This window comes from Callorhinus ursinus, unplaced genomic scaffold, assembly GCF_003265705.2.
Source record: "Callorhinus ursinus isolate GAN/ISIS: 27379988/994484 unplaced genomic scaffold, GSC_fseal_2.0 scaffold17, whole genome shotgun sequence".
NCBI classification, from domain to species: domain Eukaryota; kingdom Metazoa; phylum Chordata; class Mammalia; order Carnivora; family Otariidae; genus Callorhinus; species Callorhinus ursinus.
Window position 1 is genome coordinate 6,570,413 of NW_027397079.1, and position 27,569 is coordinate 6,597,981.

The 27,569-nt window shown below is 40.5% G+C and overlaps 1 protein-coding gene across 3 annotated transcripts in view; it reads left to right on the plus strand.

The window, feature by feature from the left end:
- MCPH1 (microcephalin 1) overlaps nucleotides 1-27,569 on the plus strand; it is a 249,402-nt gene that overhangs the window by 14,289 nt on the left and 207,544 nt on the right. For all 3 annotated transcript variants that reach the window (XM_025886038.2, XM_073902261.1, XM_025886040.2), the window contains one exon: nucleotides 27,414-27,501. In XM_025886038.2, the coding sequence (XP_025741823.2) occupies nucleotides 27,414-27,501 (88 nt within the window). The remainder of the gene's footprint in view (nucleotides 1-27,413; nucleotides 27,502-27,569) is intronic.

The window sequence follows — 27,569 nt, forward strand, 5'->3', positions numbered from 1 at the left end:
TTAGCTTTTAAAAAAAATGCCAGACCGTTTTTCAAATTGGCTGCACCATTTTATATTTCCCAGCAGCAGTGTTTGAGGATTATTATCCCTCCTTATGATTATAGCCATCATACTGAATGTGTAGTGGTGTCTTAACTATAGTTTTGTGTTTACCTAATTAATGATGTTGAGCAGCTTTTCATGGTTTTATTGGCTATTTGTCTCTTTTTTTTGAGAAATGTCTATTCAAGTACTTTGCCCAGTTTAAAATGTTGGGTTATTTTTCTTTTTATTGTTGAGTTGTAAGAATTCTTCATATATTCTAGATACAAGATTCTTACATATTATTTGGAAATATTTTCTCCCTTTCTGTGAATTGTCTTTTCACTTTTTTTTGGTACTATCCTTTGAAGCACAAAAGTTTTTAATTTGGATTAAGTCCAGTGTATTTATTTTTTCTTTTGTTGCTTGTGCTTTAAATGTCACATCCAAGAAATCATTGCCTAATCCCAGGGTGTGAAGATTTACACCTATGCTTTCTTCTAAGAGCTAAATCGTTTTATTTTTACATTTAAATCTGTGGGGTTTTTTTTTTTAATTAATTTTTGTACATGGTGTGATGAGGTAGGGTTTCACTGTCACTCTTTTGCATGTGATTATCCAGGTGTCCCAGCACCATTTTTGGAGAGACTTCTTTCCCCATTAAATTGTTTTAGTACTCTTGTTGAAAATCAGTTGACCATATACACATGGGTTTATTTCTGTATTCTCAGTTCTATTTCACTTACCTGTGGGTTTATTGTTATGCCAGCGCTACACAGTCTTGATCACTGTAGCTTTATAATTAATTTTTTTCTTAAGGATTTATTTATTTATTTTAGAGAGAGCACACGTGCATGTGGCAGAGGGAGAAGGAGAGTCCCAGGCAGACTAGCGCTGAGTGGGGAGTCCAGTGTGGGGCTCAGTCTCATGACCCTGCGATCATGACCTGAGCTGAAACCAAGAGTCAGACACTTAACCGACTGAGCCACACAGGTGCTCCGTAGTTAAGTTTTAAATTGAGAAGTGTGAGTCCTCCAATTTTGTTTTCTTTTACAAGATTGTTTGACTATTCTGGCTCCCTGCCATTTCTATATGAATTTTAGGATTAGCTTGTCAATTTCTTAAAAAAAAACAACTGAGATTTGATACAGATTGTGTTGAGTGTGTAATTAGAGAAGTGTTATAACAATATTTAATATTCCAATCCATAACCATTGATTGGATGGGTTTTCATTTTTTTAGGTCTTTAATTTCTTTCAGTGATATTTGGTAGTTTTCAGTGTACAAGTCTTATATCTGTTAGGTTAAATTTATTCCTAATTTTTTTGTTTTTTTGATGCTATTATAAATGGAATTGTTTTCTTAATTTCAGTTTTAGATTGTTCAGTTGTTAACGTATAGAAATACAACTGATTTTTCTATATTGATCTTATATCCTGCAAGTTTGTTGTACTTGCTTATTAGCTCTACGTGTTTTTGTGATTTCTGTAGGATTTTTCTATATATAATGTTGGGTAATCTGTATACATAGTTGTACTCTTCCTTTCTTAGTCTGAATGCCTTTTATTTCTTTTTCTTGCCTAATTGTCCTGACTACAACCTGCAGCACAGTGTTGAATAGAGAGGTAAGAATTGAGATCCTTGTCTTTTTCATAATCTTAGGAGATAAGCTTTCTGTATTTCACTATTAAGTATGATGTTAGCTGTGGATTTAGCAGTAGATGCCCTTTATCAGGTTGAGGGAAGTTTCCTTCCTTTCCTAGTTTTTTATTTGTTTGGGTTTGTTTGTTTTTATCATTGAAAGATGTTGGATTTCGTCAAGTGCTTTTTCTGCATCTGTTGAGATATTCATTTGTTTTTTGTCTTTTATTCTATTAATGTCTTGTATTAGATTGATGGGTTTCATATAGTGAACCAAACTTGCATTCCTGGGATAAATCTTGCTTGGTCATGTTGTATACTTTTTTTTCCCCCCTAAATTACTGGGTCAGTTTGCTAGTACCCTGTTTTCATTTTTTATTTTTATTTTTGCATTTGTATTCATAGGGGATATTAGTCTATAGTTTTCTTGTAATAACTTTTTCTGGTTTTGGCATCAGGGCAGTACTGGCATCATAGAATGAGTTGGGATCTTGCATATTCTTCTGTTTTTTTGTTTTCTGTTTTAGAGAGAGCACTTGGGTGTGCTTGTTCTCAAGTGGGAGGAAGGGCTGAGGGAGAGGGAGAAAGAGAATCTTTTTTTAAAATTATTTTTATTAACATAATGTATTATTTGTTTCAGGGGTACAGGTCTGTGATTCATCAGTCTTACACAATTCACAGCGCTCACCATAGCCCGTACCCTCCCCAATGTCCATCACCCAGACACCCCATCCCTCCCACCCCCCTCCACTCCAGCAACCCTCAGTTTGTTTCCTGAGATTAAGAGTCTCTTATGGTGAGAAAGAGAATCTTAAGTAGGCTCCATGCTCAGTGCAGAGCCTCATGTGGGGCTTGATCTCATGACCCTGAGATCATGATCTGAGCCGAAAACCAAGAGTTGGACACTTAAACAACTGAGCCACCTGGGCTCCCCTATTCTTCTGTTTTTTGAAGAATTTCTAAGGATGGGTGTTAATTCTTCAAGCATTTTGTAGAATTCACCAGGAAGCCATCTGGGCTTGGGGCTTGCTTTTGTGGAAAGGTTTTGATTACTAATTCAGTCTCTTGCTATAGGTTTTTTCAATTTTATACTTTTTCTTGAGTCAGTTTGAGTAGTTTCTGACTTTCTAGGGCTTGTTCATTTCACCTAGGTTATCTAATTTATTGGTATACACTTTGCAGTATTTTTGTTAATTCTTTTTATAAGGTCAGTAGTAATAGTAATTCATTTCTGATTTTAGTAATCTCTTTTTGTCTTTATCAGTCTAAAAAGATTCGTTCAAAAGATCTTTTCAAGAAACCTACTTTTGGTCTTGTTGATTTTTCTCTGTTTTTTTTTCCTACTCTTTATTTTATTTTCACTCTATAATCTTCATGATTTCCTTCTGCTTGCTTTGGGTTTAGTTTGCTCTTTCTCTGATATCCTTAGGTGGAGGTTTATATTCTGCATTTGAAAATTTTCTATTTATTAATATAAGGTTTCACAGTTATAAATTTACTTCTAAGTACTGCTTCAGCTGCATCTCATAAAATGTGATATGTTGTGTTTTTGTTTTCATTTATTTCAAAGTATTTTCTATTTTCTCTTGTGATTTGTTTTTTGACCCATTAGTTATTTAGGAGGTTCTTATTTAAATTCTACATATCTGTGAGTTTTCCAAACTTCATTCTGTTTTTGATACCTTGTTTCATTCCACTGTAATCAGAGAACATATTTTGTATTATTTCAGTCATTTTAAGGTAATTGAAACTTGTTTTATGCCGTAACATGTGATCTGTCCAGGAGAATGCCGCCTGTGCACCTGAGAAGAATGTGTGTTCTATTGTGTGGATAGAATGTTCTATCTATAGATATTTGTTAGATCTAGCTGATTTTTGAGCGTTCTATTTTTTTTTTTTTTTTTTTTAGATTTATTTATTTCAGAGAGTGTGAGTGCATGGAGCAGGGAGGGGCAGAGGGAGAGAGAGAGAATCTCAGAAAACTCCCTGCTGAGCGTGGAACTTAGTTTTTGTCTGAAAATGTCCTTATTCCATCATTATTTGTGAATGATATTTTCCATGGATATGCAATTCTAATTTGACAGTGTTTATTTATTTATTCTTTTCTTTCCAACTGCCTAAAAGTTTTTCCGGTAGTCTTCTGTCCTCTGGTGTCTCTTGAGAACTCTGTAGTCATTCATATCATTTCTCTGTTGTAAGTAGTGTGTCTTTTTTCTCTTTTTTCCAGTTTTGCTTGTCTTTGGTTTTCAGAAGTTTAACTTAAGTGTCTAGGTGTGGTGTTTTTTTAATTTTGTGTAGATTTCACTGAGCTTGAATGGGCAAGCTTATATTTTTTTTTCTAAAAATGTAATTAGTTTTCGGCCATTATTTCTTCAAATATTTTTTCTGTCCCATTTCTTCTTCTTTTTCTGGTTTCTCTAATTAGCTGCATAACAGGGATTGGCAAAGTTTTTCTGTAAAAGAACAGATAGTAAATACAAGTATACCTTGGACATATTTTGGGTTTAGCTTGAGACTTCTACAATAAAGCAAATATCATAATAAAGTGAGTAAAATGAAATTTTTGGTTTTCCAGTGCATATGAAAGTTACATTTATACTGTACTATAGTCTATTAATGTGCAATAACATTATGTTTAAAAAATGTACATACCTTAATTTGAAGGTTTGTATCTGAGCTTTCATCTAGTCATAATCTTTTTGCTGTTGGAGCATCTTGCTTCAGTGTTGGTGGTTGCTGGCTAATCAGCGTGGTGGTTGCTTAAATTGGGATGGCTGTGGCAATTTCTTAAAATAAGAACATTGAAGTTTGCCACATTGATTTCACAATTTCTCTGTAGCGTGCAATACTATTTGATAGCATTTTACCCCCCATAGAACTTCTTTCACATTGAAGTCAGCCTTCTCAAACCCTGCTGCTGCTTAATCAACTCAGGTTATATAATGATCTAAACCCTTTGTTGTCATTTCAACAGTCTTCAAAGCATCTTAACCACGAATGGATTCCATCCTGAGAAACCACTTTCTTTGCTCATCCACAAGAAGCAACTCCTCATCTGTTCAGGTTTGATCCTGAGAGCACAGCAGTGCAGTCCCATCGTCAGGCTTCACTTCTGATTCTCATTCTCTGGCTCCTTCCACCCCATCTGCGATTACTTCCTACATGAAGTCTTGAACCCTTAAAGTCATCCATGGGGGCTGGAATCCACTTCTTCCAAACTCCCATTTGTATTGATATTTTGACCCTTTCCCATGAATCACAAATGTTCTTCATGGCATCTAGAATGGTGAATCCTTTCTGGAAGGTTTTCAATTTACTTTGCCCAGATCCATGAGAGGAATCACCATTTATGGCAGCTATATCCTTATGAAATGCTTTTCTTTAATAATAAGACTTGAAAGTTGAAATGATTCCTTGATCATGGGCTACAGTATGGATGCTGCATTAGCAGACATGAAAACCATATTAATCTCATTGTCCGTCTCCATCAGAACTCTTGGGTGACCAGGTGCATTGTCAGTGAGCATCAGTATTTTGAAGGGAATCTTTTTCTCTGAGCATTTGATCTCAACAGTGGGTTTATAATATTTAGTAAACCATATTGTACACAGTTGTGTTGTCATCCAGGCTGTGTTGTTCCATGTACAGGGTACAGGCAGAGTAGATTAAGCATGATTCTGACGGGCCCTAGGATTTTCAGAATGGTTCATGGGCGTTGGCTTCCACTTAGAGTCACCAGCTGCATTAGCCCCTCACAAGAGAGTCAGCCTGTCCTTTGAAGCTTTGAAGCCAGGCATTGACTTCTCTCTGGCTACGACAGGCCTAGATGGCATCTTCTTCCAACAGAAGGCTATTTTGTCTACATTGAAAATCTGTTGTTGAGTGTAGCCACCTTCCTGAATTCTCTGAGCTAGCTCTTCTGGATGACTTGCTGCAGCTTCTCCAATCAGCACCTGCTGCTTCACCTTGTCCTTTCATGTTATGGAGACAACTTCTTTCCTTAAACCCACTAACCAACCTCTGCTAGCTTCAGATGTTTGTTCCGCAGCTTGTTTACCTCTCTCAGCCTTTGTAGAAATAAGAGAGTTCCGGTCTTGTTCTGGATTAGGCTTCGTTTTAAGAGAATGTGTGGCTGGTTTGATATTCTCTCCAGACCACCCAAACTTTCCCCATATTAGTGATAAGACTGTTTCCCTTCCCTGTCATTCGTGTGTTCGCTGCAGTAGCCCTTTTAATTTCCTTTAGGAACTTTTCCTCTGCATTCACAGCTTGGCTGTCTGGTGTAGTTTTTGGTCTATTCTGGCTTTTGACAATGACTTCCTCACTAAGTTTAATCATTTCTCATTTTTAGCATTTGATTTAAAGTGAGAGATGTGTGACTCTTCCTTTCACTTGCCATTTAGAGGCCACTGTAGGGTTATTAATTGGTCTAATTTCAATATTGCTGTATCTCAGGGAATAGGGAGGCCGGAGGAGAAGGAGAGAGTTGGGGGAAATGCTGGTTGGTGGAGCAATCAGAGCATACACATTTATCAAGTTAGAGGTCTTACGTGGGTGTGGTTCCTGCAAAGTAATTACAGTAGTAACATTAAAGATCACTGATCCCAGATCACCATAAAAATATAATAATGAAAATGTTTGAAATATTGGGAGTATTACCAAAATGAGACATGAAATAAACAGATATAGTTGGGAAAATAGCACTGATAGACTTGCTCTGTGTGGGGTTTCCACAAATCTTCTAGTTTGTAAAGCACTTGGTATCTGGGAAGCACAATAATGCAAAGGACAATAAGATGAGGAATGCCTTTATTTTAGGCTTTGTGGGCCATGGGTCTTTATTTAACTACTCGACTGTTGTAGTGTAAAAGGAGCCCTAAAGAAGAAGCAAACAAACAGGGGTGGCTGTGTTTAAAAGTTTATTTTAAAACCAGGTGGTGAGCCAGGTTGGCCTATGGGCCCATAGTTTGCAAATGCCTGCTGTGTAATACAGTCTTTGAAATGTCCCCACTTATCCTTGATGCCCTGGTTTTTGATCATTATTTTTCAGTTGTCGTTCTTCACATTGATCCTCCTTCAGGTTCATTGACTCTGTTCTCCAACAACTCCATTCTGTCATTTAGTCCATTTGGTAAATTTAGTTCATGTATTTTTCAGCTCTAACATTTCTATCTGGTTCTTTTATGTGTGTTTTGTTTTTTAGCTAAGATTTCTGCCTTTGCTTTTCCTGTCTTTCCTTACCTGTGTGTTTTCCATTCTCTTGCATAGTACAGTAGTAGATCCTTTAATCCCTTGTCTGATAATTCCAGCATTTCAGGGTTGGCATCTGTTGATTGCTTTTTTCTTAGGAATGTGTCACATTTCCTGGCTCTTAATGTGACCTTTTAACTTAGGGTTTTGTTTTGGACACTGTAAATATTAGATAGACACTGCATTCTTTTATATTGCTCTGAGGAGTGTTGATTTTATTTTAGCAAGCAGTTAACTTGTTTAGCTTTAAAATGCAGACTGTCATTTTAAGACCTGTGGTGAACATTTGCTTAGATTCATTCAGTTCTTCAAGCCTTGGCTGAAGGCTGATGTCAGTTTGCCTTATGCACATGTAGGTCAGGGGTCGGCCAGCGATGGGGGCTTTTAGGCGCAGAACCTGAGGTTCCTCTTCCCTGGCTTGTTTCCTGGGTCCTTGCCTCATTCCCCTGTGGCCCTACTTGCCAGGGCTCCTTCCCCTAGCTCCTTTGGCCAGAAAGACAGCAAGTCCTTCTGTTGGAGGTTGAACTGCCCATCACCACCGCTCCCACAGACCCTGTCACTGAGTTACCTCAGGGTAAAGACCCAGAAAATGTGGCAAAGCCACAGATTGTTTGCTTCCTTTTAAAATACGCCTTTTGTTTGTTTCCAAAGGCTTTTAAAAAATTTCAGAGCGTGTGTATGACTTATAGTGCATTTACAGGAGATTTGGGTTTAACAACTAAACACAAGTAGAACCTAGTTTGGTGGTGATTTTTTGCATCTGAGGCTAGTTTAATTCTTTTCCCTTTGTAAATTATGATCTTTCTTCCAGGATTTTTTTCCCCCCTTTAAAATCTAGTTGTTTTCTTCTGTCTTAAATTGATCCAGTTGTTGATTCCAATTCTAGGTTGGCCTTTTCAAGAGATTCAGGCCTTCCTAGCTCTGGAAAATTTTCTTATAGTTTTAAATATTACTCTGTTTTACTGTTTTGTTTGTCTTCTTCAAGGGCTTCAGTTGTATGTATGTTGGGCCTCCTTTACCTGCCTTTAATTTCAACCATTTTGACTGAATCTTTTTACTTCTATGTGGATGTTATCTTTATCCCCCTTCTTCCTGCCTGCTGTTTTTCTTCAGTATTTTTTCAATTGACTTTTCATTTGAATCTGTTTGTTCTTTGGCATGTTATAATTAAGTCTTCATCTCTGACATGATTTTGTCTTTCCTCCTTTTATTTGCTGAGTTTAATCAATTCTTGTTTAGTGTCTTCCTGTTTTGTTGTTTTTAGTTTTCATATTTATGATTCAAGAAATATCTCACACATATGGATGGGTGGATGGATATAGTTTCCCAAATACTTGTTTGATGGTATTTGATTCAGATATGACAGTTGTGTTACCTTCTTCAGCTTTGTTTTTATTTTTCATAGCAGGTGGATTTTCATTAGCTGAAATGGTTTGATTTGCATTTTCTTTTCCAAACAGCGTTTTAATGGATGTGGTCTGCTTTGTTCTGTTCCCATTCATTTTATACACAGGGTTCCTATATTTCTGAGCACTGTCCTATGTCAGTTCTGCTCTCTGCATAGTTCCTTGAATATTTTCCTCTTGGTTCCTCCACTGCTGTTTGTCCCAGGGTTACCACTCCTCAGTAGAGTGGTACTCTACTGATTATCCCTCCGAGTTAACATTTTTTCAGAGCCTGTCACTTCTGGGCCTCTTCCCTGGAACAGGTGCTGTGAACCACTCCTGTTCTGTATTTCAGCAGTTAGTGCCAACTTCCTCTTTTCCAGAGTTACTTTACATGAGCTTCTTCTGATGCTCCAGGCCCCTCCACTGCTGTGTAATACAGTCTTTGAAATGTCCCCACTTAATCCTTGATGCCCTGGTTTTTGATCATTATTTTTCAGTCGTCTTTCTTCACACTGATTTTCCTTCAGGTTCATTGACTCTGTTCTCCAACAACTCCATTCTATCATTTAGTCCAGCCCCCTCCCTCCACTCTTTTTGTGGAGTCGTAAGAACTTTTCCCCCACTTTCTGCGTCCACAGACTTGCAGCTATATTCAAACTTGGGTTATTTTCCTATTTATATGTCATTTGAAGTTTTGGTAAAAGCATAGGTCATGTGTGTCCATTATTTGCATTTTTTTAAAGTTGTCTTTTTATGGAAGGTTGTGGGGAAAGAAACAAAATCAAACAGCTCCCTCATCGCCTTATGCAGTCCATTAAAATGGCCTGTTGATTGTATCTCAAAATAGACAGACAACGATCATCTATCATCTTGCCACATTATTCAGTAGCCTCCTGCCTGTCTCCTTTTTATTTCACCCTTTGTACATTAGCAAGTGCGACACTTCTAACACATAAATCAGTTATATTGTTCTTGCGGAGATAAAATGGCTTAGAATTAAGTGGTCCTCAGCAGGCACAGTGAACTGTGTATGGCCTGTTGGCCAAATCCAGCCCACCACCCTGTTTGTTTTTTACAGTCTTTGAGCTGACAGTGGTTTTTGCAGTTTTGAAAGGTTGGGGAGAAAATCAAGAGTATTTCCTGACACATGAAAATGATATAAAATCCAAATCTCAGTGTCCGTAACTAAAGTTTTCCTGGAACACAGCCATGCACATTTGGTTATGTATTGTGAATGCCTACTTTTGCACTATACCTGTGGAATTGGTAGTATTACAGACTATATGGCCCACAAAACAGAGTCTTCCTTGTTACTTTCTGTCTAAACTCCTTCCTTCCTTTTTGTGCTATTAGAACTTAACTTTGTTCATTTGTTTTTTTAATGTTATTTTTTTTTGTCACGATGAGTGTACTCTTTGATCCTCATCACCTGCTTCCCCATCTCCACACCTGCCTCGCCTCTGGGACCAACTGTTCTCTGTATTTAAGGGCTTGTTCCTTGTTTTGTCTCTCTTTCTTTTTTCCCTTTTCTCATTTGTTTTATTTTTTATTTTATTACGTTAATCACCATACATTACATCATTAGTTCTTGATGTAGTGTTCCATGATTCATTGTTTGTGTATACCACAACAGTGCTCCACGCAGAACGTGCCCTCTTTAATACCCATCACCAGGCTAACCCATCCCCCCACCCCCCTCCCCTCTAGAACCTCAGTTTCTCAGAGTCCATCCTCTCTCATGGTTCGGCTCCCCCTCCGATTTCCCCCCCTTCATTCTTCCCTTACTGCTATCTTCTCTTTCTTATAACATATAATGGAATATTTGTTTCAGAGGTACAGGTCTGTGATTCAACAGTCTTAAACAATTCACAGTGCTCACCATAGCACATAACCCTCCCCAATGTCTATCACCCAGCCCCCTCCATCCCTCCCACCACTCCAGCAACCCTCAGTTTGTTTCCTGAGATTAAGAATTCCTCATATCAGTGAGGTCATATGATACATGTCTTTCTCCGATTGACTTATTTTGCTCAGCATAATACTGTCCAGTTCCATGCATTTCATTGCAAATGGCAAGATTTCATTCCTTTTGATGGCTGCATAATATTCCGTGTGTGTGTGTGTGTGTGTGTGTGTGTGTGTGTGTGTACACACACACCACATCTTCTTTATCCATTCATCTGTCGATGGACATCTTGGCTCTTTCCATAGTTTGGCTATTGTGGACATTGCTGCTATAAACATTGGGGTGCACATACCCCTTCGGATCCCTACATTTGTATCTTTGGGGTAAATACCCAGTAGTGCAGTTGCTGGATTGTATGGTAGCTCTATTTTCAACTGTTTGAGGAACTTCCATACTGTTTTCCAGAGTGGCTGCACCAGCTTGCATTCCCACCAACAGTGTAGGAGGGTTCCCCTTTCTCCGCATCCCGGCCAGCATCTCTCATTTCCTGACTTGTTAATTTTAGCCATTCTGACGGGTGTGAGGTGGTATCTCATGGAGGTTTTGATTTGGATTTCCCTGATGCCAAGCGATGTTGAGCACTTTTTCATGTGTCTGTTGGCCATTTGGATGTCTTCTTTGGAAAAATGTCAGTTCATGTCTTCTGCCCATTTCTTGATTGGCTCATTTGTTCTTTGGGTGTTGAGTTTGATAAGTTCTTTATAGATTTTGGATACTAGCCCTTTATCTGATATGTCATTTGCAAATATCTTCTCCCATTCTGCCGGTTGTCTTTTGGTTTTGTGGACTGTTTCTTTTGCTGTGCAAAAGCTTTTTATCTTGATGAAGTCCCAATAGTTCATTTTTGCCCTTGCTTCCCTTGCCTTTGGGGATGTTTCTAGGAAGAAGCTGCTGCGGCTGAGGTCGAAGAGGTTACTGCCTGTGTTCTCCTTGAGAATGTTGATGGACTCCTGTCTCACATTGAGGTCTCTCAACCATTTTGAGTCTATTTTTCTGTGGTGTAAGGAAATGGTCCAGTTTCATTCTTCTGCATGTGGCTGTCCAATTTTCCCAACACCATTTGTTGAAGAGACTGTCTTTTTTCCATTGGACATTCTTTCCTGCTTTGTCGAAGATGAGTTGATCGTAGAGTTGAGGGTCCATTTCTGGGCTCTCTCTTCTGTTCCATTGATCTATGTGTCTCTTTTTGTGCCAGTACCATACTGTCTTGATGATGACAGCTTTGTAATAGAGCTTGAAGTCCGGAATTGTGATGCCACCAGCTTTGCTTTTCTTTTTCAACATTCCTCTGGCTATTCGGGGTCTTTTCTGGTTCCATACAAGTTATAGGATTATTTGTTCCAACTTTTTGAAAAAAAGTGGATGGTATTTTCATAGGGATTGCACTAAATGTGTAGATTGCTCTAGGTAGCATTGACATCTTCACAATATTTGTTTTTCCAGTCCATGAGCATGGAACGTTTTTCCATTTCTTTGTCTTCCTCAATTTCTTTCATGAGTATTTTATAGTCTAAGTACAGATTCTTTGCCTCTTTGGTTAGATTTATTCCTAGGTATCTTATGGTTTTGGGTGCCATTGTAAATGAGATCGACTCCTTAATTTCTCTTTCTTCTGTCTTGTTGGTGTATAGGAATGCCACTGATTTCTGTGCATTGATTTTATATCCAGACACTTGACTGAATTCCTGTATGAGTTCTAGCAGTTTTGGGGTGGAGTCTTTTGGATTTTCCACATAAAGTATCAAATCACCTGCAAAGAGTGAAAGTTTGACTTCTTTGCCAATTCGGATGCCTTTTATTTCTTTTTGTTGTCTCATTGTGGTGGCTAGGACTTCTAGTACTATGTAGAATAGCAGTAGTAATAGTGGACATCCCTGCTGTGTTCCTGACCTCAGGGGGAAAGCTCTCAGTTTTTCCCCATTGAGAATGATACTGTCTGTGTGTTTTTCATAGATGGCTTTTAAGATATTGAGGTATGTACCCTCTATCCCTATACTCTGAAGAGTTTTGATCAAGAAAGGATGCTGTACTTTATCAAATGCTTTTTCTGCATCTATTGAGAGGATCAAATGGTTCTTGTTATTTCTTTTATTAATGTATTGTATCACATTGATTGATTTACGGATGTCGAACCAACCTTGCAGCCCAGGAATAAATCCCACCTGGTCGTGGTAAATAATCCTTTTAATGTACTGTTGGATCCAGTTGGCTAGTATTTTGGTGAGAATTTTTGCATCCATGTTCAGCAGGGAATTTGGTCTTCAGTTCTGCTTTTTGATGGGGGTCTTTGGTTTTGGGATCAAGGTAATGGTGGCCTCGTAAAACGAGTTTGGAAATTTTCCTTCCATTTCTATTTTTGGAACAGTTTCAGAAGAATAGGTGTTAATTCTTTAAGTGTGTGTTAGAATTCCCCTGGGAAGCCATCTGGCCCTGGGCTCTTGTTTGTTGGGAGATTTTTGATGACTGCTTCAATTTTCTTAGTGGTTATAGGAATTTCAGGTTTTCTGTTTCTTCCTGGTTCAGTTTTGGTAGTTGATATATCTCTAGGAATGCATCCATTTCTTCCAGGTTATCTAATTTCCTCGCATAGAGTTGCTCATAATATGTTCTTGTAATGGTTTGTATTTCTTTGGTGTTGGTTGTGAATCTCCTCTTTCATTCATGTTTTTATTTATTTGGGCCATTTCTCTTTTTTTGATAAGTCTGGCCAGGGGTTTATCAATCTTGTTAATTCTTTCAAAGAACCAGCTCCTAGTTTCGTTGATCTGTTCTACTGTTCTTTTGGTTTCTAGTTCATTGATTTCTGCTCTGATCTTTATTATTTCTCTTCTCCTGCTGGGTTTAGGCTTTATTTGCTGTTTTTTCTCTAGCTCCTTTAGGTGTAGGGTTAGGTTGTGTATTTGAGACCTTTCTTGTTTCTTGAGAAAGGCTTGTATTGCTATCTACTTTCCTCTCAGGACTGCCTTTGCTGAATTCCAAAGATTTTGAACAGTTGTTATTTTCATTTTCATTGGTTTCCATGAATTTTTTTGATTCTTCTTTAATTTCCTGGTTGACCCATTCATTCTTTAGTAAGATGCTCTTTAGCCTCCATCCATGTATTTGAGTTCTTTCCAACTTTCCTCTTGTGATTGAGTTCTAGTTTCAAAGCATTGTTGTCCAAAAATATGCACGGAAGGATCCCAATCTTTTGGTACTGGTTGAGACCTGATTTGTGACCTAGGATGTGATCTATTCTGGAGAATGTTCCATGGGCACTAGAGAAGAATGTGTATTCCGTTGCTTTGGGATGGAATGTTCTGAATATATCTGTGAAGTCCATGTGGTCCAGTGTGTCATTTAAAGTCGTTATTTCCTTGTTGATCTTTTGCTTAGATATCTGTCCATTTCAGTGAGGGGGGGTGTTAAAGGCCCCCACTATTATTGTATTGTTGTCAATGTGTTTCTTTGCTTTTGTTATTAATTGCCTTATATAATTGGCTACTCCCATGTTAGGGGCATAGATATTTACAATTGTTAGATCTTCTTGTTGGGTAGACCCTTTAATTAGGATATAGTGTCTTTCCTCATCTCTTATTATAGTCTTCAGTTTAAAATCTAATTTGTCTGATATAAGGATTCCCACCCCAGCTTTCTTTTGGTGTCCATTAGCATGGTAAATGGTTTTCCACCCCCTCACTTTCAATCTGGAGGTGTCTTTGGGTCTAAAATGAGTCTCTTGCAGACAGCATATTGATGGGTCTTGTTTTTTTACCCAATCTGATAGCCTGTGTCTTTTGATTGGGGCATTTAGCCCATTTACATTCATGGTAACAATTGAAAGGTATGAATTTAGTGCCATTGTATTGCCTGTAAGGTGACTGTGACTGTATATTGTCTGTGTTCCTTTCTAGTCTGTGTTGCTTTTAGGCTCTCTCTTTGCTTAGAGGACCCCTTTCAATATTTCTTGTAGGGCTGGTTTGGTGTTTGCAAATTCCTTTAGTTTTTGTTTGTCCTGGAAGCTTTTTATCTCTCCTTCTATTTTCAGTGACAGCCTAGCTGGATATAGTATTCTTGGCTGCATATTTTTCTCGTTTAGTGCTCTGAAGATATCTTGCCAGTCCTTCCTGGCCTGCCAGGTCTCTGTGGATAGGTCTGTTGCCAATCTAATGTTCCTACCATTGTAGGTTACAGATCTCTTCTCCCAAGCTGCTGTCAGGATTTTCTCTTTGTCTCTGAGACTCATAAGTTTTACTATTAGATGTCGGGGTATTGACCTATTTTTATTGATTTTGAGGGGGGTTCTCTGTGCCTCCTGGATTTTGATGCCCGTTTCCTTCCCCAAATTAGGGAAGTTCTCTGCTATAACTTGCTCCAATATACCTTCTGCCCCCCCCCTCTCTCTTTCTTCTTCTGGGATCCCAATTTTTCTAATATTGTTTTGTCTTATGGTATCACTCCTGTCTCCCTGGTCTCTGGCCGCACTCCATGCTCACCCGGCCTGTGACCGAGCGTTTCTATCTCTGGCACACGACCCTGTGTGGAGTCTCCAAACCCAGCAGATCCCTGCGGTGCGCTCCTGCACCGCTCCTCCTCGGGGAGGAAGGGGAGTCTCCCCGGCTCTGCCGCTTGTTGGGTCCCTGCTGGAGGAGCAGTGGCCCGACTGGGCCGCAGATCACAGTTTATGGCAACTCCGAGCTGAGAGCCCGCTCCTTTGCTCCTTCTTTGCAGCCGCTTCCCCGCTCCGATACCTGGGAGCTCTGCCGCACTCAGGCACCCCCGGTCTTTCTGTGACCCCGAGGGTCCTGAGACCACACTGTCCCCGTGAGGGTTCCATCCCCTGCTTAGCCCTGGAGCGACGTCTCTCAGTGGAGCTGACTTCTAAAAGTCATTTGTTTTGTCTTTTAAATTCCACATGTGAGTGAGATCATATGGTATTTGTCTTTCTCTGACTTTACTGTTCTCTAGCTCCATCCATGTCATTGCAAATGGCAAGATTTCATTCTTTTTTCTGGCTGAATAATATTCCATTGTGTATATATACCACATCTTCTTTATCCATTCATCTTTCAATCAATGGACACTTGAGCTGCTTCCGTAGTTTGGCTGTTGTAGATAATGCAGTAAACATAGGGGTGTATATATAAATTACTATTTTTCTATTTTCTGGGTAAATACCCAGTAGTGTGTTTCATTTGTCTTTTTTGTCTCTCTGCCTGCCGACTTACCTAATCATGCATTTTGGTCTTTCCATTATGATGTAAACTCTGTAAGTGCAGCCGCTATGTTTGTCACTCAGTATCTAACACGTTCCTGGCTCATAGTAGGTGCTCAATAATATTTGCCCTATCAGGTCGTGAACAGAGGAGGCTTTACTTACATTAGCCTAGGGATATCAGAGAAAATTTCTGGGGGAAGTGATGGTGAGCTACCTATAAAAGGTCATATAGGAATGTAGGGAAGGGGAGGGTCCAGAAAAATAGACCTTTCCTGAAAGCCTGAAGTTAATGGAGATGTTTAGGTAGAAATGTAAACCGAAAGGCACCCTTGTCCTGGAAAGAGGCCTCTCAGTTAATCCTGATGAGGGAATTCTCAGTTTCTTCTCCTGAGAGTCCTGCCCTCTTGCTTTCCTTGGTAGTCTGTCCCCTACCTCTCTTTGCTTTATCTCCTCTCTTCTTGTTGCCCCCACTGAGCCCTTGTTCTTAAGGGGATCAGGGAAACTCCAAAATAATTTTTATTACCCAAAGGCAATCTCATTAAGTCCCTGTAAAGTGAACTTAATCACATTTTTAATATAAACTCTTTTTTTATTGTTTGTTGTAATGTCAGATTTTAAATATTAATTAGAATTAATTACTGATTTTTGTAATTCCTCTTGCTATCTTGAAGACAAGTTTTCTTTTGAATTAAATGTATTTAGATGCAAATGTGTGTATATTTTTATTGTGAAAAGCCCACCTAATCTACTTCTTGGCTTATCTTCCCTCAGTTGGGGGAAGACCTACAACTGAGAATTTGGAATATATAGTTTCAGACATTTTATTAAACACATAGAAAATGCATACATAAACATTTATACATCCATATTTTTATGTACATCCATGGAAATATGTAGGTTTAATTTTTTAATGGAACGCACATAAACTTTTTTAGTTAACATTATATTAGAGAACATCTTTCCATGTTTGTACATAGTGATAGATTTCATTTTTTAAAACATATACAGTCTTGTATAAGAGATAACAAGTAATTTGTGTAACTGATCTGTTAATGAATATGAAGTTTTCCATTTTTCTTTCTAGTCAGAAATAGTACAACACTGATTGTCTTTGTGTGCATTACTTCTTACAGATATGTGAGTTTTTCCATAGGTTTAAATCACACAAATGGATTTTTGAGGTCAGAGGGCTCACGGACTTAAATTTATGATAAATGCTGTCATAGTACCTTCTGGAAAGAGTGCACTAAATTCTCTTCTTTCTAGCAGTGTAAAAGAACACTTGTTTCCCATAACCATTACACTGTGAGTTGTCAGTCTTTTTAATCTTTCCTACTTTGTCAGTGGAAGAATAAAATTTATTTCATTTGCATTTCCTGATTTTTGGTGAGCTTGAATTTTTTTTCAACAGACCTCAGGGGTAACTGCTGAACTGCCCGTTATTTTATGTGTCCTGTTTATTCTACGTTTCCTGCCTATCCAGGCCTTTACTCTCATTTCCCCCTGAAAATGTGGGCACTAAGTACAGAAGGTCACTAGGTGTCACTAGAATCCCATTTTGTTGGGCTATTTCTGGGTGTGTTTTTTCTGAGAGCAGACGGCTGTGTCACAGCAACCGACAAAATTCTGACAGTTCCTTTGGACACTAGACAGTTTTATGCTGAAGAAAGAGGAAGCGAAGGCAAAAGGAACACAGATCAGGTTGGCTGTCACCTGTCAGTTCTGCTGAGGAAGGCTGATCCAACAGCTGCGTTGGAAATACAGTTCATAGGCTTTTGTTTTTGCCCACTTGAGAGCAGTCCATTGCCCAGATGCCCCACCACCCCTGCATTTCGTGTTTCCTGCAGACAAGCGCATTTTCTTGCATGACCCCACGTGGCCTCTCATGTTAGGAGTTTAACACAGACACACCTCCCCCCCCCGCCTTGAGTTCTGAGTCCGTCCTGGTCTCACCAGCTGTTGCAGTCGTGCGCTGCACAGCAGACGGCTCCCAGCCCCCTGCAGACATGCACCTTACACCTGGTCAGCCTGGCTCCTTGTCTCCCTCACTTGGGCCACGCCTGCATCTTTCTTTGGTTTTCATGCTTTTAATGTTGTTGAAGATTGTAAGTATTGATGTGTGGTGTCCCGCAGTGTGGGACTTCCTGATGAGGTTATCTGAGTTCTGCGTCTCTTGCAGGAATAACCTGGAAGCAAAGATGGATTCTTCTTCTTGCACCTGAGAGGTGTGGGGTGGTGCCGGTGGGGTTCGCAGTGGTGCCTGTCAGCCCTCTGCACCGGGAGGGACTATGACACACCCCCTCTGCCTCCGTGTTTAGTGTGGTGTTCAAGGGGAGGTACTTTCACTAACTGTTCCTCATCACACTGTGTGTGTGAATGTGTGTCTCCTTACTGTATTCACTGCGTTGTAATCCATTGCTATCATTGTTCCTTTTAAGGTTTAAATGGTCTTAAATTGGCCAGGGTCGCCCGTCCAGTTGACTTCTGTGTTATTTTACCTGTTTTCCCGTCATTCTTTGAACACCTCTTTTCTTTCTGGCACAGAAAGCTTGTACCTTCTCTTTCCTGGCCCTGGATTCAGCCATTTCTCCAGGGATCCCTGATTCCTTTTATTGGAAATGGTATTTTGAACCCGTAATCTGGGTGCTAGGGTGCACTCGGTTCCATCGAGTGTTGCTGCTCCTACGCCCTCTCGTGGACAGATTTAGTTATACATGTGTGAATGCATGCCTGTGATTTATAACTCCATGTGTAGTGAGCCAGGTTCCCCCTGATACCTGCAACATCGGTCCCAAAGCAGGGGCTTCGTTCTAGTCCTCCTCTCCTTTTCCCAGTGTTTGTTTTTGTTCCCTGAGCTCTGTTCTCAGACTGTGAGAAGCCTGATTCCTGTTACCCTTCTTTGCAGGGCAGTTAATCAAGTAGGTGGGTGACTAGTCTCTTCTCCAGGGCTATGCCCTTCCCTACACACACCCCCTCATCTGCTCAGGCTTGGGTTCCCCTCTGCACTGGGCCTCTTCTCTGCACAGATGTCCTCTTTACTCCACCTGGCCCCCATATGGCGAACCCTCTACCTGTTCAAATTCTGATACCCCTCACTGTGCCTTGCCCCTCGCTCTGCGTGGACACCCTCCCCTGCCTGCCTGAGCTCCAGCACCCCATGCTGGGCCATCCCCCACACAGATGCCCCCTTTTCAGGCTCTGGGAAGCCCCCCGATGGATATGCGCTCCTCACCCATCCACACAAACCTTGTAGATGTCTGCCCTTGCCTCATCTTTGTGGCTGTAGGACGGAATTGTCAGGTGGGAGGGAAAGTTGGAAGGGCAGATTTCTTACCTACTCTTATATTGAGAACACATGGAGAGGAATTGCTGGAATGTGGGAGTTGAGCTCCCAGAGTTCAAGATTATCCTTAAGCTTTTAAAGTTTCTTAAGCCTATTCCTGTGATTAAAAGCTGTGTGTTAGTAGGACAGGTGTTTTTAAAAATGTGCCAATTAGGTTTTTCTGTTTGTGGCAAACTTTCAGTGTTCTCTGTTGGTTAAAAGCAAAGCAACACCCAAATTATCTACTGTTACCAATTAAAACATCAACTCAAAAGTAAGACATTTTTCCTGTCTCACACAGCATCAGTTTATTGAGAAGATAAGACCTAATATTCATGAATAATATCAGAATAATGGGTTTCTTACAGTTTTAGAGCAACAGTTCTCAATCATGGTCTGGGGACTTCCATAGTCCATAGACCCTGTAAGGGGTCAGCAGGGTTGAAACTTTTTATAACGTTAATAAGATGTTATTTGCCTTTTTCCCTCTCATCTTCTCAGGAGGGTACAGTATTGTTTAGGGGGCATGGCATACACAGTATATGGAATGCCAAAGCAGATGTGAGAATCCAACTGTTTATTGACATTTGCAAAAACGTATGGCCATACTACTTTTCTACCAAACTTTTTTTCCTATTTTGGGAAATACTTTTCATAAAACCGTTATTTGTGTTAACATGTATTGAGTTTTATTGTTGTTTTTAAATGAATTAACAATTACATATTTTAAGAACTCAGTTTTATTTATTTTTTTAAGAACTCAGTTTTAATTTGTTACAATAAGTATCATAAGTATAACTCAAATAAAAAGGCTTTGAGATCCTTGAATTTTTTAAGAGTGAAGGAGATTTTGAGTCCAAAATACTGCTTCCACAGTTCAGTTTGTGTCTATGGTTTCCGACTGTTTGAGCTCCCACTGTGACTGTGGGTCTTGCTTTGTGCAGGGTGAAAGTGTGCACACATCCCTCTTCCTCACTCTTCCCTGAGGGAGGTCCTCCACATTGTCTTGTTCCATCTTACTGTTGAAAGGGATTCTTCTCCCACAGGTCAAATAGTTTTCCATTGCCCTAGCTTTTGAAGAGGTAGTGAGTGAGGGCAACACGGATGGGGCTGGTGACATAGGGTGTGTTTGGCATAACTAGTGGAGTTGATTGGATGGGAGGGCGGTGGAGCAGGCTTGCAGTGGGAAGTGCCACCATTCCTTAGCTCTCCAGGGAGAAAGAGCTCTTTGGAATGAGTCCAGGCAGGGCTTCCCAGAGGGAAGGATGACACAAGCTGCTTTGTTCCCTGTTGGCTCTGAAGTAGCAGCAATTGAGGATCAAAAAAGTTGGTTCTGCTTTTAAGGGAATCGCTTGGAACACTTCTGCTTGACCACTAGATGGGAGCATAGTGGTATTTTACATTTCTGAAGAAAAGCAGAAATCCAACTGGTGAGCTTTTATTCAGTAGATTTTGATTGAGTGCCTGATAAACACGGGTTTTAATGTGGTGGCTGTGCAGTATTTTACTAAGCGTGTGAGCACACAAGTTGTTTGCATGCATAGAATGGCATCACCAGTATTACGGGCCACCTGTTTCTTTGTTGTGAGAGGTCTTATATAAACCCACGTCGATTCAGGAAGTGTGTCTGTGCATCTTCCATGCCACCAAGTGACAGATAAATTGTTGGGACACTTACTGCCAGTAAAGACGAATATATCTTCTACATCACCTGGGTCAGGCACACGTTTTACCCAGTTGAATCAAGCCTTTCCCCAAATTACTAACAGGTAGAGGATACTTACGAGTTTCGTGAACTTGGGCAAATGATCTCCTGTGATCCTCAGTGTCCTCAGTTGTTAATGTGAGAAAATGATAAGACAGTATTTATCCACCAGGATTGGTGTGAGGTTCTTATGAGCTGGCTGAGCTTTATGATGCTGCTGATTATAACTTAAATACCATGTATATGATGGTGCAGTTATCCTGATTCTTTTTTTTTTTTAAAGATTTTATTTATTTATTTATTTTGAGGGAGAGAGAGAGCATGAGAGGGGGGAGGGTCAGAGGGAGAAGCAGACTCCCCGCCGAGCAGGGAGCCCGATGTGGGACTCGATCCCGGGACTTCAGGATCATGACCTGAGCCGAAGGCAGTCGCTCAACCGACTGAGCCACCCAGGCACCCGAGCTGATTCTTTTCATCCAAGTCTTATGTCAGGATGCTTCCTGGTGTTTTGTTGCTTTTGCTGTTTTGTTGCTTATAACAGTGGGAAATAGGTGACGTTTCACTTGAGTAAGAAGACGGTGGTAGGCCCTGTTCAGGGTTCAAATTGGTTATTAACGGACCTTTGTTTAAAAAGAGGCATTCCTAAGAAATATTTTTCTCCTTGTTCGGTTTGTCATTATTGCCTGTTTCTCTCATTTTCTTTCATTTAGATGCATTATTCTGCCTACCCCATTCACTATCTGCTTTCTCTGGGCTTAGGTGATTACTTTGTTTTTTTAAAAAAATCAACCTTATAAAAATGTAATTTACATAAAATGAAGTGTAATCCATTTGAAGTATACAGTTCACTGAGTTTTGATAAATGTACATACCCATGTTACCATCACTCCCATAGTCAAAGTGTCGTGAACATTTTCATCACCCCGAGAAGCTCCCTTGTGCCCCTTAGCAGTCCTCCTCCCTGCCCCAAGCCCCCTTGGACTCTTGACACAGCTGTACCGCAGGGCTACCGCTCACCTGGTTTCTGGCCCTGCAGCGTAGCTTTGCTTATTCTGGGGTCTTATATAAAGGGAATCATCCAGTATGTGTTATTTTGTGCCTGGCTGGTTTTGTTCAACAGGATGTTTTTGAAATTTATCCTTGTTGTTATGTGTATCGATATTTTAATTTTTTTTAGAGCTGAATAGTATTCTGTTGTATGGCTATACCACAGTTTGTTTATCCATTCACATGTTAATGGACATTTGGGTAGTTTTCTGTTTTTGGTTATTATGAGTAAAGTTGCTATGAATAATCACATTCTTGTCCTTATATGTTTTCATCACTTTTGGCCCGTTACCCAAACTGTTTTCCAAGGTGGTTGTGTCTTTTACATTCCTACTGGCAGTGCATGAATATTCCATTTGCTCCACATTTTCACCAATGCTTGCGATTTACCAGTCTTTTTTTAGCCATTCTAGTGGATTTGTAGTGGTATCTCATATGTTTATTTTTTTGTAGAATTTTTTTTTTATATAATTCACCCATCAGAAGTGTACAATTCAGTCATCTTTTATGTTGTTGTTTTTTAAAGATTTTATTTATTTGAGAGGGAGAAAGCACACGTGTGTGCACAAGTGGGGGGAGGGACAGAGGGAAAGAATCTCAAGCAGACTCCCCGCTGAGCGTGGAGGCCCTAGTTGGGGCTGGATCTCACAACCCTGAGATCATGCCCTGAGGTGAAATCAAGAGTCTGATGCTTAACCTACCAAGCCACCAGGTGCCCCTTGTTGTTTTTAAGTAAACTCTACACCCAGCATGAGGCAGGAACTCGTGACCTTGAGATCAAGAATCACATGCTCTACCGACTGAGCCAGCCAGGGGCCCCTATAATTCATTGTTTTTTAATATAATTAGAGTTTTGTAGCCACCAACACAATCAATTTAAAACATTCTCATACTCTAGAATGCGACCTTGTACCCTTTACATCACCCTCCATACCCCCCAGCCCAGGGCAAATACTAATCTACTCTCTGTCTCCATGGATTTGCCTCTTCTGAATATGTCATGTAAGTGGAATCATACAGTGTGTGGTCTTTGTGTCTGGCTTTCTCTTCAAATAGTGTTTTCAAGATTCCTCCATGTTGTAGCATGTATCAGAATTTCACTTTTTTTAAATTATCAAATAATATTCCATTGTATGGCTGTATCACATATATCCATATCATGTATGATTTGTAAGTATTTTTTCCCATTTTGTGGGTTGTTGTTTTTATATATGTCCTTTACAGTTTCCTTTGAAGCAAAAGGTTCTAATACTAATGAAGTCCAGTTTATTTTTTGTTTCTTATGCTTTCGATGTCATTTAAGAAATTATTGATAAATCCGAGATCAGGAAGATTTACTTCTATATTTTCTTCTGAGAATCTTATAGTTTTAGCTCTGACAGTTTAGATCTTCAGTCGATTTGGAGTTAGCTTCTGTACATGGTGTGAGGTAGGGGTCTGATTTCATCCTTTTTTGTGTGGGTATCTGGTTGTCCCAGCACCATTGTTGAAAAGATGATTCTTTCCCGGTGACTTCTGTCACTGATTTTGACAAGAGTCAAAATCATTTAACCAGGGGCTTCTGGGTGGTTTAGTCAGTTAAGCATCCCACTCTTGATGTTGGCTCAGATCATGATCTCAGGGTTGTGAGCTCTGCTTCAGGCTCTGCACTCATCAGGGAGTCTGCTTGAGGTCACCTCCCTTCCCTGCCCTGCCCATGATCCCTCTTCCTCTCTCTCTTAAAAAAAAATAAAAAATCAATTAACCATACATTTGAGGATCCCCTCTGGCTTTGGTATGTATTTCCCTGATGACTTGTACTGAGTGTAAGATTACATGCTTAGTGACTATTTGTCTTTGGTTTAAATCTTTTGCCCATTTGTAAAAATTGGGTTTTTGTCTTTCTGATATTGAGGTACAGGTGATTTTTGTATATTATTCATATCAATATTTTTGGTCAGATACACATACTGTAAATATCTGTTCTCAGTCTGTGACTGACTTTCATTTTCTTTGCTGTGTCTTTCAAAACACCAGTTTTTTATTTTGTTGAAGTGCAGTTTTTCATTTTCTTCTTTTATCCTTTGTGTTTTTGATATTCTGTCTGAGTGTCTTGGCTTACTTCGAAATTGTGAATCTTTTCTTCCATTTTCTTCTGGGAGTTTATAGTTTTGGCCTTTATGTTTAGTTCCGTGACCTAGAGCATGTGTGCGTGCACGTGTGTGTGTTTAAGATGAGGTCAGAGTGTCTTTTTCTACAGTGATGACATTTGCTCCTTCAGAAAATATCTTTTGAGTACTTACTGCCAGGCCCGGAGGTTACTGTTTTAACTAGACAGGCGTATCCGCTCCCTTCATGGAACTTAGTTTTTATGAAAGAAACAAGTTTTGTAAGTGCAGGGTTTAGTGAATCCCCTGAAGGGAACAGGAGGGTCTTGGCCACAGTGCCCGTTTGTCCTGACAGTGGCTGTGGAGGCCTCTTGTAGTTGGTGACCTGTGAGCTCAGGCAAAGAAGACGAGAAGGAACTAGGTGTTCAGAGACTTGGGGACCAGTTTTCTGAGGAACAGGTCGTGGCCTGAGATGGGGTAATGCCAGTGTGTGTGAGGATCTCAGAGTGTCCGTGGTTGAGATCTCTGGGGAGAGGAATCTTAGAGGCAGGGATGTGTTCCTGCAGGCCTGTGGAAGGGATTTGAATTTTATGCACGTCTCTGTCTTTATTCCTCAGTATGCCCTCTCAGTGTCAGACCTACATGTGGGGCTGCCTGCTGGGCGAATTCTTGTGGATGAAGCGCAGGAGAACTTGCTGTCTTCTGTTAACTGCCTCCTGACTTCATTTTCTGTCTTGGTTTAGGTGCCATTTCTTTCCCTGTTGTGCCAGCCAGAGCCCTTTGAATCAGAATGCCTAGTTTCCTGTTCCCATCCTGTTATGGAGAGAGGGCCCCTCACACACAGGAAAGAGAGAAGTCAGCTATTATTACAAGGCTTGTAGTGAAACAGTGGTCCCTTTTTAACCCCTTCCCTCAGTTCCAGTTCCCCAGAGGTAACACCTCTCCACCCGTGCATCTTGCTGCAGCTGTCTTGACCTCTGTACTCCCAGTTACCATGGCCCCACTGCTGCCTTACTTTCCAGTTTCTGGTACTGTCTAGATTTTGTAGTTGGGAAATGCAAATTTAGCTCTCCAAGCGGCCATGTTCTGGGGGACCCCACGCTATGTACGTGCCCCTACTCATTGCACCCACACTGCTCTCCTGATTCAATGAATAAAATCTGCAGCTGATGAGCTAAATCAGCCATTTTGCTTTACATTATTACAACTGGGAAAGTTGTTTTTAGCTGAATCTGAAAATGCACACAGATACATTTTCTTTTGTGTGAAACTTTGTCCTACCTGAGCTCAGCCTGGTATCCTTGAGTCCGGCACTCCCCTGGTCCTAGTCATCTGAAAACGGAGCCTGTCACCTGCTTTGGTGGCAGGAGCAAGTGGGGTTCAGTGGCCCTGACTGTGGGCACAGTTAGGGGTGTGGCTGCTGTTGTTCCTCAGACCCACCCTTGCTGCCGGAGCCCTTGAGGTCTGAGGAGAGGAGTTCAGTCCCTTGTCCTCCCTCGTCCAGCTTCCAGGCTTGGGTTTCCTTTTCTGTATTTGCTTTTCAGTTCCCCAGACATCTCTTATCTACTCTTTATTTCTGTTGGTCTGTGTCATTTTGTTTTACTTTACTCTCATTTGAATGGGGTTTCGAGGGCAGGAGAGAAAAACATATGTGCTCAGTCCACCAGTTGTAACAAGAGCTCAGGAACATTCCATTTTTATTTCTAAATACTGCTCATTCAAAGATCTCCACCCAGTCCCACAGCTTTGGTGCAACTTGTGGCATCTCCTACCCCCACAGTCCCTGACCGGACTCCTTGCCCTCAGTATTCCTGTGCTGAAACACATCCTGCAGAGTGGCCTGTCCAGGGCCCCCCACCTCCCCTAGCACCTGGGACCCGCAGCACGAGGGCCGTTGAAGCCCATGGGCTTGGCAGCAGACACAGCCCTCCGGGCGACCTGTGTGACCTCCTTGTCCTTGGAAATCCTTGCTCCAGTGCATTCACTGCAGTCACACCAAGTGGTGTCTGTTTTCCCAGAGTTGTCATGCTTTTGTTCGCTTTGCTTGGACTTTTGTCTGTGCTCTTCTTCCAGACGGAAGATCTGCATCCTCCCAAATCTGCCTCCTCATCAGAATTTAATCTGGTGGTCGCCTCCCACCTAAAGCTTCTCCTGGCTCCCGTAGTATCACTTGTGCTCTCTGGCTTCTGCTCTACCTTGTTGTTGTTCTCTTATTATAATTATTGTGCTGTGGTTTTTTTTTTTTTTTAACTTTTTGCATTTTTTGCAAACTTCTTTCATGGCTGGCTTAAAAGATAGTTGCATTGTTCTGTCTGCCTCTGCAATGTATCGGGATCACACACACACACACACACACACAGCTTTAACTTCATTGTATGCTCATGAGAGAGAAATGAGAAAGGCAAATGAAGCCTTCTTGTGCTAAAAAACGGTACTGACCTCACATGCCCTCAGAAGGGGCTTAGGGACTCCAGGGGTCTTCTACTACACTTTGAAATTCATTAGCCTAGCGGTAAGTAGTATTGTCAGTTTGGTGTGTAATCTTCCAGACTTTGCTTAAAATGAGAAATACTGTGTTATATATAATATACAGCATCATATTTACGTTTCTGAAGTTTTGTTTTTATTCTTAATATATATATATTTTTAAAGATTTTATTTATTTGACAGTGAGAGATACAGCCAGAGAGGGAACACAAGCAGGGGGAGTGAGAGAGGGAGAAGCAGGCTTCCCGCGGAGCAGGGAGCCTGATGCGGGGCTCCATCCCAGGACCCTGGGATCATGACCTCAGCCAAAGGCAGACGCTTAACAACTGAGCCACCCAGGCGCCCCATTCTTAATATATATAAGAAAGTTTTCTATATGAATTTGATATATTTGCCCTATTCTTCTTTTGCATTGTATTTTAATTATATTTTCAACTGTCATTTGCATACTAAATGTTGAACAGTGACAGGTTTATGAAATATAGTCGGAGATGCGTGTAGGGGCTGTATTTTAAAAAGATTGAAACAACAGGTAGGTAAGATTATTTTGTAAACACAGGAATGATTGAAGGCTTTTGATCAGGGTTGTGGAGAGATGAATAAAACGTTTTAAGCTTAATCTTTCAGTAATAATATGAATGAATGAGAAGAGTAGGAACTATAGGTAAGGAGATCATTTAGAAAATTATTGTAATTGTTTGGATTTGAATGTCTGAATGCTTGGAAGTAGGTAATGGTCCGGGGATTCCCAAGACAGGCAGGGAGGTGTGAAGGCAGTGTAGGGAGAGTGGAAATGACAGACTGATGACAGACAGTTACGGGTGGTGGGGCACAGCCTGGAGAAGGTGGGATCGCCCAGCCAGCTCTCTGTTGAAACATCAGTTTTGGGGGCAAGATAATCTTTCTGGCCGAATTTCTTTAGGGCCCTTCTAGCTCTAGGTTATTCCTTTCATGTCCTGTTTACCCTTCTACTATTCATTTAACAGCATATGCTTATACCGTGTGTGTGCCCCGCTCTCCTCAGTCTGAAGGCTGTTACAAGTCTAAAGTTACTGCATAAAAACCGCTTCCCTTAGCTGCTTCTCACTTCTCCTTTATGCTTTAAAAACACTGTAGAGAGACTGTTTTGGAAAGTTGAATTTATATTGCCCTTTGTATTTGGTTATAGATGTACTTACTGTAAAAGTCATGTCTATTCACATGGCCTGTGCATCTCTTAAATTGCTGAGTGATATATATGCGCTGATGCGATGCTGTGTGGCTAACAGGAACACATTATGCTCTGTTAATTTAATCACACAGATGCCGGACAGCTGGAGCACACATCGATGAAGCACTCTTCCCTGCAGCTAACACTAGGGAACACCTACCAAGCCTAATTAAAAAAAAAGTAAGTATGTGATTTCGACAGTGGCAGTTATGAGTGTATTCATTCTTTTATTCCTAGAAAATGACATT